The sequence below is a fragment of the Salminus brasiliensis genome, chromosome 1 (assembly GCF_030463535.1).
Source record: "Salminus brasiliensis chromosome 1, fSalBra1.hap2, whole genome shotgun sequence".
Taxonomy (NCBI): Eukaryota; Metazoa; Chordata; class Actinopteri; order Characiformes; family Bryconidae; genus Salminus; species Salminus brasiliensis.
Genome location: NC_132878.1, coordinates 37,334,652 through 37,347,140, shown reverse-complemented (window position 1 = coordinate 37,347,140; position 12,489 = coordinate 37,334,652). Strand labels below are relative to the sequence as shown.

General features: G+C 40.9%; 2 protein-coding genes across 2 annotated transcripts in view; one reads left to right on the top strand and one right to left on the bottom strand.

Moving 5' to 3' along the window:
* Positions 1–907: 907 nt before the first annotated feature.
* On the top strand, positions 908–5,443 carry LOC140575463 (solute carrier family 66 member 3-like). Its single transcript, XM_072695809.1, has 7 exons — positions 908–1,053; positions 2,410–2,492; positions 2,590–2,659; positions 3,653–3,710; positions 3,800–3,920; positions 4,024–4,065; positions 5,352–5,443. The coding sequence occupies exons 1-7, from the start codon at positions 908–910 to the stop codon at positions 5,441–5,443; spliced, it is 612 nt and encodes a 203-aa protein (XP_072551910.1).
* A 2,127-nt stretch (positions 5,444–7,570) lies between these two features.
* The window catches only part of LOC140555516 (rho-associated protein kinase 2-like), a 55,522-nt gene continuing 50,603 nt past the window's right edge, over positions 7,571–12,489 (bottom strand). The window contains exon 32 of the mRNA XM_072678779.1: positions 7,571–8,928. Coding sequence (XP_072534880.1) covers positions 8,925–8,928 — 4 coding nt within the window. The 3' untranslated portion in view covers positions 7,571–8,924. The remainder of the gene's footprint in view (positions 8,929–12,489) is intronic.

Here is a 12,489-nt window from a genome sequence, read left to right as displayed (position 1 = left end):
TTTAATGAAGTATGTCTCATATGTCCAGTTATTAAGCTCTTTTTTTAAGATGCATTTTATCTTTAAGCGAGGAAACATTTATTAGAGTATTTGTTATTTATAATTCGTTCACTGGTGATACGTATTGGTGAATTACACGAAATCGTAATTGCACTTGTATTTTAATTAAACGTTCAGTTGTTGACTCCGTAAAACACTGATGTAGCTACTAGTCTACTTCAATATTCAGGATATTTTTTTCTATCTTAATAAAAGAGATTAACCCCCCCCCCCCCCCCAAAAAAAAAATAAAAAAATAAAAAAATAAAAAATATTATTCTTCTTACACAACCCAGGAACATGATTGTTACTGTAGCAATCAATTTTAAAATGATTTTTTATTAAATAACCAACCCAAACTTGCCCTTTTAAAAAGATATGATATTGGATTTCAATATTTCTTTTTTCTCATTGCATATTATTGATTTTTTTTTTTTTCAGTGTTATTTATAACTTGAGATTCACAGAACTTAAAGTGATCACGTATTAATTAATTAATTAATTGGAAAAACTGAACAATTTCAACGAGTTCCTTTTTTTAAGCCTCTCTAGCGTCTGACCGACTCGACAGGCAGTTCTCCGGAGTAGAACCTTTAGCGCCCCCTACTGATAAAACCGCCCCCCTCCTCCCCGGATTCTCACCTCCATAAATATCTTCTAGTGCACCACGTCCATAAGCACCGGTGGTGGCGGTTCACTGAATCACATTCAAGACTTATTTTTATTATTATTATTTTATCATCATCATCATCATCTTCTGCTAATGAGGGCGGTGTGATCTTGTAACTTTTCAGGTTTATGTGCACGTCTGTTTTAATGACCACAGGGTTTGACCACAGTCTGATCGAGGAGGTTCGTGGTGGTAAAGATGACCAAAGAGCTGCTGCTGGACTTGCTGAACTTCAGCACCCTGCTGGCGTGTACCGTGCTGAAACTGCCTCAGATCGCCTTGTTAACCCGGACCAAGTCGCCTAAAGGCGTCAGTGAGAGGGGACTGATCCTGGAGCTGTCAGGGTAAGGGCTGGGGGAGGCTGTGTAGCATGCCGGTTTGTCCACTTGTCCATTGGCACAAGTTGTATGCGTCGCCTGTGTTGACTAACCCTACTTGTAAAAATGGTACAGTATAGATAAACATTAAATCAGTATATTAAATCAATGATATTAATATAATATATATTAATTCTATGAATTATTTAGAGTTGTGGAAGATCGTGGTGAGAACAGACTGTGTCCATCTGTCATAGACAGTCAGGCGATGTTTTGTCTCCCCCTGCTGGCTGTTAATATCAGTTTACCAGCTGACAGGAATGCAATGTCCAGTGAGCTAAGCTACTTTTGGGAAACCCAGCCCTGAATTATAATAATAATAATAATAATAATAATAATAATAATAAAAAACAGCCTGGCCAGATTAGATCTTGAATTGACTGAAGTTTGGGCTGCCCCAAGAGTTTTGAGCTCTCAGACGTTAACTAGCTTGTTGGGGCTATTGATTGTTCACAACCATTGGGCCTCGTTCACCAACAAGCAATTTCTTCTTAAAACCCACTCACACAGTTTTTCCAGATGTTGTCTTATTTGAGATTTGTTTAATTTACAAGGACAGAGGGTGATCCATCACTATAAGAGCAGAGCTGTGAAGAATTTTAGACCTCCTATCAGAACTCTTCTCAAGAACTAATTGAAGAAGATTCCTCAGAATATACTAATGAATGAGGAGTTATCTAAACAAGCATGAGGCCGTCTAAAAAAGATAAGATAAAGAGGTGCTGGCTGTAGGTCATGCCCTGGCCCCTTATAGTTCCCTGAACTGCACACCATCAAAGATCTGTGGATAGACCTGAAAAGGGCAGCACAGTGAGATGGCCTAAGAATCTAAAAGTGAAAGACTCCACTACAAACAGCTGTGCTTCTTGCCAGAGCTGCTGTTACTAAGTACTGACCAGTCAGGGTGCTTTTTGGAGATCACTGCATATCAAACTCTCATCATTGTGAGTGTCTGACATGAGTCTGTATGTCTGTATGAGTGAGGCAGTAAGGAGGGGGGTAAGGGTGGAAAGTGCCTTCTGTGGAAAGCACAGCCTCTCAGTATAGAAGCGCAGCTGTTTGCTGGCGTAACTCTGTACCGGGATTGGTGCAGGGAAAGGTCAAGTGGAAGTGTTATTTTGGAGCACTTATGTATGTGTGTGTGTGGAGATAGCGCTGGCATGCGATGCATGCTTTGTTAATGGACATACAATCTCTGCTAATGGATGGCCCTGACGGCCGTGCATTTGCCATCACACATCATATACAGCGTTCCCCTGTACTCTCCTTTCTCCCAATCTCAAGCCGAACTCTCAATGTCTCTGATCTGTCTGTATTTTTCAGATATATTGTGTTCACCACATATGAGATGTATCACGAATACCCACTTACAGCATACTTGGAGTACCCGGCCCTCATTGCACAAGGTAAAGCAAAATTACGAGTGTGTCTCTATGCCTGTTGCCCTGCCTATTGCGTCCATTCAGATAGAGAGTGAGAATAAAGTGCTCATGCTTCTTCCAGATACTGTCCTGTTACTGCTGATCCTTCACTACAGTAGTAACCTGAGACAGAGCATTATCTACAGCCTCCTGTATCCTTTCAATCAGTCGTAAGGCAGAAGAGTGTCAAATTATACACCACATTAAGGGACCCATATTCTTTTATTGTATTTGTTTATTTTTACTCCATCGTCTCCTTTTAGTCCTTAACCCCTTGACCAGCCTGTGGTCCACCTGCAGGCCGGACGTGTTATTACACATTTCTATTACTAAAGAATAACCCCACCAGTTTGTACATAAGTCCCTGTAGTTACTGAAAAATACACCTTAGTGTGTAATAAGCCTTGCTGCGTTAAGGGGTTAATAAAGATTATTACGGGATGGGAACTAAGGGCCAGTGTCTAGTACACCTGGCAGGAGGTGTGGAAATTCAAAAACAGTGTAGGAAGCCATTCCACATTTCTGCTGTTTTTGTTACTGCGCCATTAAGATTGGTATATGTAATTGACCCCTGTTCGGATTGGCTGCTCTTTACCATGTCCCATTCATAGAAACAACCTGGACTGGAATATACAGAGCAAACGGTTAAGTTTTGCTAAAAAATCCTCAAGGAAAGCTTGATTTGGCAATGGTGTAAAAGGGAACCACACTCTCCGCCTGTAGGGGGAGCCCAGTAGCAAAAATACCAATTCTCACATAATGCTGCTTTAAAATCAATGGGCAGCTAAAGTGAAGGGGCGGTGCTATGTAAATATGGTCATAGCTATGACATCATAACCATTACTTATTAAAAACAGTTAAGTTTTTTTATTTATACAGGATTTTACTCAAATGCAAGCGTTGTCCAGAGCGCTTCACCACAGATACAAAGTGCAGTTAGCAGTGTGCTGAGCAATGCGTGGCAACGGCAGAGGCCAGTTCCCAATATTACAAGTCGGTGGAGCATCACAATGATTTAGAAGCTGCTTATTTAAGGTAAAACATTCAACATAGTGTTGCTGTAAAGGAAGCCCTGGTTATTAAGGCATTTTGTCCACGTGATCTGTGTGCACAGCTTGTTCTGTATGACCTTGACAGCTGTTCAGTTTTGTTGGGGTGTCGCAGGTCCTCACCCTAAAGGGCTGGATCATCGACTCGGCAATGGTGAGCACTATGCACGTCTCCCATCTGCAGTTCGTATCTTTGTTTTCGCCAGTGCTTCAAACATGTGCATGTGTGTGTTTGAAACACAGAGCCTGTGCACATTCATGAGTGCGAGCAGTAGGTTCGCTCAGTTGCAGTGTCTCTGGCAGACCAAGGATGCAGGTCAGGTGAGCGCCCTCACCTGGGCCATGTCCACATACACTTGCATGGGTAAGCCTTCAGTCAGTCAAATCCGTTGTCATGGAAGAATTGTAAACTGCAAATCTGTGATATAAAGAAAAACACTGTTCTGCATTTCTCTTTGTGTTTCTAGCCAGAATACTGACCACCGTTCTTACCTCTGGGGATCTGAGAGGTGAGTATAAACTGTCCTCAGAAGCACGGCAGCCTATCAGAATCATTTCTAGCTTTGGCTTCTGAGGAAGAGTATGAAGAAGAGCAGAAAGAGAGAGAGAGAGCTACTGTTAAACGTCATATGAACAGCTCCTATATTAACAGTCCTTAAAATTCCACCCAGCGTAATATCTACTAATATCTAATCCCAACCTTTACCTTAGTCTCTTCCCTAAACTATAGATGGCATTTCAGTATAGATGGGTATTAGAGGGGAAAATTAATCACAACCAGGGTTATAGGGTCTACCATAGACATACTGGAAATATTTCTCAACACATTTTATGTGGACCTTTTATATGAGCCTCAGATGAGAGTCAAACCTTATACCCATACTAGGAACTGTGCTAGGTGCTAGGCTAATAAATAAATAGTATCCAGGACCACTGGATACAGAGTATGTCTGAAACCTGTGGTTTCCTACAGAGACATTTTCAGTTCTATCAGACAGGCAGACTGGAACCACCCCAGGGGAGGCTGTGAGGGCCCAATAGCGTCCTGTGGACTCTGTATAATATACATGTTAGTAATATGTCAGTACACTTTATAAATGTATTCATAGTTTATAGTATGTCAGTTGTCATGCAAGGCTTATGTAGGTGTTGTGTAGCCTTTCAGTCAAGTATTATCAAATGTTTTTACTCACCTCTGGTCCTGTGATATCAATTTAAGCATTTTAAAATAAGCTAAAGGTTACCATCAAAAAAAGTGTGGCCAACTCTTCGAAACCCAGACAGACCTGCAGGGATGTCAGTCCGTCAGAGGAGGGTTCAAGTTACAAAAACAGTTCTGATTCAGTTATTGTCTTATTTAATTACTGTGCTGTTTAGACTGATGTATGGAAATGGCTGCTGCTCTGATTTGCTGCCCATTAATTTAGCAGGCTGAAATAACATTGACTAAATGAGGTGTGCTGAACCACTGTAAACATATCATTAACCTTGTATGTCCAATTTTGCCATGTTTCACGTTGTGTGATAATTTCATGATGAATGGACCAATAGACATGCTCCAAAATGACTTCTGTAAAGTTGCAGTTTTGGAAATACAAGGTTTTTGCAGGATGTTTTCTTTAATTGATTTAATGTAAATTTGTAAATTGTTTTTTTTTTGTAAATAGTAGTGCCTTAACTATATATATATATAGTATATAGTATATATTTTTTTTAGTGAGAAAGAGATTTTCCACATTTAGGTGTGCTTTGAGAAGCTTTGCTATCACTGCCTTGCTATTCTCTCGCTCTCTAGTCTTGCTGCGGTTCATCGTCATGACGACGCTCAACAGCTGGGTTCTGGCCACTGTGGTCTTCTACAAACAGAACAATGCAAAGCTGAAATGACAGACGAGCTGCTGGGCTGCTGCTATGGCGACTACATGAACGCTGCCCTCCACCCTGCCACTCACTGACCAACCTGTGACCAAGCTGAAGGGAACAAGCGAGGCTTTCGTTCACCCAGGGGCCAGGCTTTAGACTCTCCTAAAACCAGCGCTGCTCATGAGCTGTGCAACCAACTCTACTCCTTTCTCTCAGTGTGCTTCCCCAGACAGGACTTCTCTTGTTCTGCAGGAAAGTCTTAGAACTGGTTCACACGGTACATCATTACTGCCATAGTAAACTCACAGCACCTACAGGTCCAGCATTGTACTGCAACACACGCACAAATTGAAGCTCAGTACACATCGGAATTGCTGTTGTTGGGGTGGGAACTGGGGTAAGCAAGCATCCGATATGCACATGTTTGGGGACATGTGTGCTGCAATAGTATCATCTTAATTCTAGTCTAATATTTCCTATTTTACAACTCAGATTGACAGAATATTATTATTGTTCAACATTTCTCACTTTTCAGAACATTTTAATGAGCATGTTTTCTTTGTCAGTTTGCAATAAGTTTTATGTCATAGCATGCATACATATTAAAACAGCTATCCATGTTAATTTCCCTTTACCAGTCACACTTCGTTCATAAGAGCAGTCAGTGGCATTTGTCTTTCTATTTAATGACAGTCTTCTCCTGCGAATCAGGTGGAGGCAGATGGAGAATTAAAGCATAGTGAATGTCCGCACAGTCTTGACACATATAGTGGTCAGTACAGTGGTCAGTACTTCTACATGACTCAGACTCAGGCTACACTCATTTACTCTAACCTACTATTGTGAATTGCTGTGAATGAGAAGGTATTTATGCCCATTCCCGCGCGCAGGTGAAAGGCTGAGTATACCAACAGTAGCTCTGACGGCACAATGTGTTTGGCCGAGCGGCATTCCATTAGTGCCATTATCTCCCGCTAACAGCATCTCCCAATAACGGCATCTCCTGAAACCTGCACTCTATATGAATCTCTGTCCCAGTTCGTCTCATTTGCCTGTAACCTAGTAATGACCACCAATGTAAGAGCAAGCTTTAAAATGAGAGGTACCAGGCCTGCCGAACAGAACTATAAAGAATTACACAGTGAGCTAACAGCAAGTGACGTGAGCAGGCAGTCAAGCCAGAAAACATGGCTAAAACATCCAACACCGAACGAGGAGGAACTAATCTGCAGATACCGGTGTGTACTTCCTCAGTGTTTGAATGTAGCAGCTCCTGATTACAGATGAGAACTTCTTGTGCTTGTCATCTTAAAACATCAGAAGTAGAACTGTGTTGCTATAACAGCTATAATACGCTCAAGGTCCTGCTATACCATGTATACACCAGTGCCAGAATTGCACTCCCAGCCTGAAGGGCCAGACCTCAGCACAGTTTGGTGATTTTCATGCTTAAACATACCTGATTCAGTTAATTACCAGGTTCAGCTCTTGTGTCTGAGCACAGAAATCATCAAACTGTGCTGGACATCTTACCCCAATTCCCCCACGCCTCTTTTCCAAATGCTTAGGTCATTGTCTGTCAAACTGGGTTCCTACCAGGCCACAGCTCTGCAGAAACTGCTGCTTTCCTTCTTCTAACAGTCTGTCAAGAGTTGAACTCTTGAAGGCGTTTGCTAAGTAGCTGATGTGTTATCATGGGTGTTCAGGTCTGTAGAGCTGTGGCCCAGTGGAAACTCAGTTGGACATCCCTGAGTATATAATAATAATAATTTTTGATTATGAGAGCATACTGACAAAGAAAACACACTCATCAATAAAGGGTTATTTAGCAAAGGCAATGGTTCCATATAGAGCATCTGTATGATTAAATACATGTTAAAGAAGGGCTACACTATTGTTACAAGCCAAAGAACCCTTTTATACTGTACTATGTAGTACTATATATATCCTTTTTTGCTTAGTGTTAGTGTCCCCATATTTTTGAAGGTTTTCCTGAACTGTAATGTTATGAATGGAAACATTTTTGAATACTCACAGTGGCAATAACACAGGGGGTGATCATGCACAGTGCAGTCTTCACTGATGTCTCTATAGTTGTGATATTCAGTACAGTATGTAGCATGCATGCCCAAAAAACACAAAATCAAATAGTTTCACCAATAAAACATTTATTTCTTTGCAAATAAATCTTTAGAATATGTTAAACTAAATGAATAACGCCTTGTTAAGCGGTATTTAGTCAGTGGCCTTTTCTGTATGTTCTAATGGGGTCACCAATCTTATCCACAAAGGATTTTATTCCATGCTGGACCTCACCTTATATGGGTGAAGACTAAGGCCCCATCCATATGTACAGATATTTTGGAAAATGTAGGTTTTCTCTGTTTCTAGCAGCATTTCATCCACATGAGAACACAGAAATGTCCCAAAATGCTTGCATGAGCATATCATGCTAGTAGGGGGGTGCCAACACCTGCGAAAAATGTCAAAATTCCTAAAAAAAAAAGCTCAACAGCCAAAACAGTCCTAAATACGCAATGATGAAGCACATTTTCTAACAACAGATTTTTTTAGTGTGTGGTGTTCAAACGTCAGGTCTCCTTAAGTGGCACACAGACCTAAATATCAGATTTAGCAAACATAGTTTGTTTTTATGTTGCCATAGAAGTGGGTTTTTTGACGTTAGTCATTTTCAAAAAGCTGTGTTTTGCCCTTCCATATGAAAACATTGAAAACACTGGAGTCCTCAAAAATCTCCACCCTGGTTTTCAGTCACCTACAACACTTGTGTGGACTGGCATGATGCAGCCACACTGGCCCTTATGGATAAGATTGGTGACCCCTGTTCTAGTACATAGCTTCATTAATAGAAAAGCGTTTGGACCAGAGCTGCACATTCTGCTTTGTAGGTAGTTTCAGGTCTAGCTATGGATTTTCTATGCAGGTATTAAAATGTGCAGTGGACTGCATCTCTGAAACAAAAACAAGGCACGTTTCGTGTATTCCTTCCTTCAAATACATACCACAGACATGTCAGACAACCTGGCTCTTCCTAAAGCATCAGTTCTTAAATAGTTTTTGGTTCTCAGCGAGCTAAAAAAAACAACAACTTAGTGTTGGGCTGTTTCCCTTCCAGAAATAAAAGATCAGAGTACATCAGTTCAGAACATGTGTATTAATTTCCTGACTCACTACCGCACATACAGTATCTTCATACAGACATACCACGTTATCCATTCACTCTCACTCACATACACACAAACACACACAAACACAGTGTCTTAATACTTTCAAACACTTTCACACTGCAATATTGACACTTGGCAGATAGAGAAACGGCCCAGTCCTGTTGAAAGGCGCATAGTACTGTACTGTATGTTCAAACTCCCCATTGGATGATAGAATAGTCCTCAGCCTTGGTTGGCCGGTAAGGTCCTTTGTGTAATGTCTGATGTGCTGCAGCATCTGCTACATGAGGCTGTGTCCAATCCGATGCTTCTGAAGGTTAGCTGTAAAAAAAAAAAAATGCACGCAGAGGAAGAGTTGTCAGGTCATGCTGTAATCACTACACTACTGCAGACTGTTGCATGCGGTACACTAGGGGGGAGAAGGGCACAACCTAACGCAGGGTTTAAACGGGTGAATCCATTGTAATGTCTGCAATCTGCAGTTTCCACAGCAACCAGACAGATATTTGTGCCGATTTACCAGGAAGGCTGTTTTGGCAGCACAAAGGTGACATTTTTCATCATATGTGATGCATATTTTTAGCTGTTGCTGGCTATAATATCACACCATTTTGAGACATGGAAATAATTACTGGAATAGCTACCCAGGCTAAAATACAGGCGCCACATGACGAGGCTGGCTGTGTTAACTAATCCTACCAAAGTGAACAATACGAGAATATCCTCATGCAAATTGAAACTGTAAAGCTGATATTTTAGGAGATAAAATGACATATAAATGAATTAAGCAGGTAAAAACTACATGCGTCAGGTTGTGCCCCGCTCTTTCCTACACGAATCAAACCAGAGTGTTTTAGAATCACAGCACACAACACTGCAGCACCAAAAGCAGTGCATTAGTGCCACACCACAAATGCAGTCACACACACAAGCTTCATGCTTGCTCTTTTACAAAACATGATGAAGGGTAAAACACACAGCTGAAGTACCAAAGTATCTTATTTTTTTATATATATATTTATATTATATTTTATACTTTGATCAGCCAAGACTGTGCTTCTCAACCCTGGTCCTGGGTTCTCAACCTTTCCCTGCACATTTTAGTGGTCTCTCTGCTTAACACAACCCCTGCTTGTTAAGGAGCTGATTAGTTGAATCAGGTGTAGGGTACCTCCAGGAGCAGGGTTGAGAAACACTGAGCGTTACACATGTTTGGTGTCCAAAGTCAATACATTGATTTTGTATTACATAGTGTTGTTTAAAAATGAGCATGAAGGTAAAGGAAGTTGTGATAATGTACTTTCTACATAAAAGAACAAGAGGCAGTGGTGTAAACAGCTGTAAACAGCTGTAAACGTCTTCGTGGTGTCCATATGCCAGTGGTCGTGTCTCACTGGCCCCACGATTTTCAGTGCTACTGCTTCATTCCGTCCATATCCGTAGGCCTTTACATAATGTGCACAAATACAGACGAAATGAACATAGAGTACGGACAGAAGGATCCGGACGTATCTGTATTTAATGCTGAGCGTAGATCAGTCTTAAGATTCCACAACTTCTTAGCTACATTAGCTTCATATCTCCAATGTGGAACTAAACAAGCAAGCTTCAGACACTGAAAATGGCTGGGCTGTTGGAGTAGCGTTTGAATTAAGGGAAGAAAATGATGTATTTGGCTCTGGCCGAGCCACGACTTATGTATATAAGCCACTTCACAATCAAGGACTTCAAATAACCTCTTAGTAACATAGTAGCAATCACACTCCGATTCAGACACATACACACGCATTCAGATACATCACAGCAAATCATTACGCGCTCACAAGGCAAGCGTCAAGCTCCTTAGAGGTCAAACATATCATCATCATCATCATCATCGTGAAGAGCCCACTCACACAACAAGCTTTAAGCTGCTATGGATAACAACACACTGTTAATGTGCCACGCTGGTTACCCTGCAGACTCCCCACATCCTCAGAAGTCAAACATATCGTCATCATCATCATCATCATCATCATGAACAGCCCAACCCCAGTCCTTCAGGTCAAACTCTATAATGCTGGAAGAGGAGAGGGGCCATCCTGGTTACAGAAATGCTTCTTCTATTACCTTTCATTGTCTAATTTGTCACTGGTCCACATGCAAATAGGTAAAACCTCCTTTGATCACATCTCTGTCAAGAGCATCACATGCTCCTTCCAGTTGGTGCATATGCAACCTAGGAAACTCTCCAGCATTTGTGACTAGATAAGTATCTGCTGATCGGTTGGTTAAGGCTGGAGTTTGCATGGAAGGAATGCAGACGTTATTATACGGTTACTGCTTTTAGCCTGGAGCTTGCAGATTTGAAGTTCTTGCACTTTCCACAACACAGGACAGACGGTGAAGCTGCTTGGCCAGGCGAGGATTTCGACACAACACAGGCAAGCAGATACTTACGGTCACACACGCGCGCAAACACACAGCCGCAGGGTGAAGGAGAAAGGTCAGGGAGGAGAAGTCAGTGAAGAATGATTCGGAGCATGGGGCCAGGGCTAAAGGAGGTTAGCAGCGCAGAGAGAGCGACTCAGAAACACCCAATTCAGAGAATTCAAATTCGTCTTGAATGATGTGAATGCCTGAATGTTTTTTAAGCAGAGCTGAACAACTACGAGTGGATGTCAGCAATTCTTTAGGCAATTCCCCTTGAAAGGCAAAGAGACAGTGGACAAAATCTGATTTGATGGTCTAAACGCAACCCAAAAAAAACCTATTAAAATGCAAAAAAATGTGCCTCGTTATGCAAATGATTAATATTCTAAGCCAGTGCCTGCTAGTATAAACTCACCAGTACCACCTATAATCTTACACAGCCGTTAAATCTAGTAATAATAGTGCTGGTCTCCTCTTTAATTGTAGACTAAAGGAGTGCCATGTGGCAAAACTCGAATGTACAATGGGCACAACACAAACTCCTCTTTGAGTCAATATGGAATTATTTTGACGTCATTATTTTTCATTCAATTCAATATAATAGGCCGACAAATTATAAAAATGAACTTCCTCTGGCTGGTGGTTTCTGCGAAAACAGCCATGTTAAGCGTGTTTGGAAAGTGTGTGATAAAAAAAAAAGTTACTGAGCCCATCGTCGATTGTTTGGAAGCCGCACAAGCTTGATCTTGTGGCGAGTGTGAGCTATTACAGCAGCTGCGAGTACGGCTCTAACATTTCTGCAACAGAAGCTAGAGTAGCTTTAGTAATGCAGGACGGCAAAGGCAACTGACATTCAATTAGGGATGGGCAATATGGCTATATTTGATTATTCTCAGGAAAAATTACATAAAAATGGCAGCCTTGTTAGCTCCAAAAAAAAGACGTTAAAGTGTTAAACAGCACACGTTCAGCGTTCACTATCCGTGACTCAAGTAAATGCATCATTATAATAATCTCCTTCCAGTATAGAGCTGGGCAATATGACAATATTTTATCGTATCGTGATACACAATATGCTTTTATGAGTGTATCGTGGATATAGTCAGCGTTGATTGACTAACTGCACATTTCATTACAAAGGGTGTAGTCTTTTTTAATTCAATGGAGTGCAGCATATTGTGAGTAAAAATCATGGTACTCAGTATGGGAGAGTATTTGAATAGTAGTTTTTAAAAATGTTACGTTGGTGCATTTTGTCTACATGACGAAATATTGTGAAAAATATTGTATAAAATTGTTTTGTATTGTAAAAATGTCTCTACATATCGTGATATCAATTCTTTCCATATCGCCCAGCTTTAACCCAGTATTTTGTGCATTTAGAAAGAAACTCCTGTAAATGTACAGTCATGCCCCGAAAGTATTCATACCCCTGGCAAAGTTTGACTTAAATTTACTTTTATTTAACCA

Excerpts from the sequence above, each read along its gene's own strand:
- LOC140575463 (XM_072695809.1), top strand. The coding sequence starts at position 908 with ATGACCAAAGAGCTGCTGCTGGACTTGCTGAACTTCAGCACCCTGCTG. Across the intron at positions 1,054-2,409 it reads CTGATCCTGGAGCTGTCAGG|ATATATTGTGTTCACCACAT; the intron begins GTAAGGGCTGGG and ends TGTATTTTTCAG. Across the intron at positions 3,921-4,023 it reads GTCCACATACACTTGCATGG|CCAGAATACTGACCACCGTT; the intron begins GTAAGCCTTCAG and ends TTGTGTTTCTAG.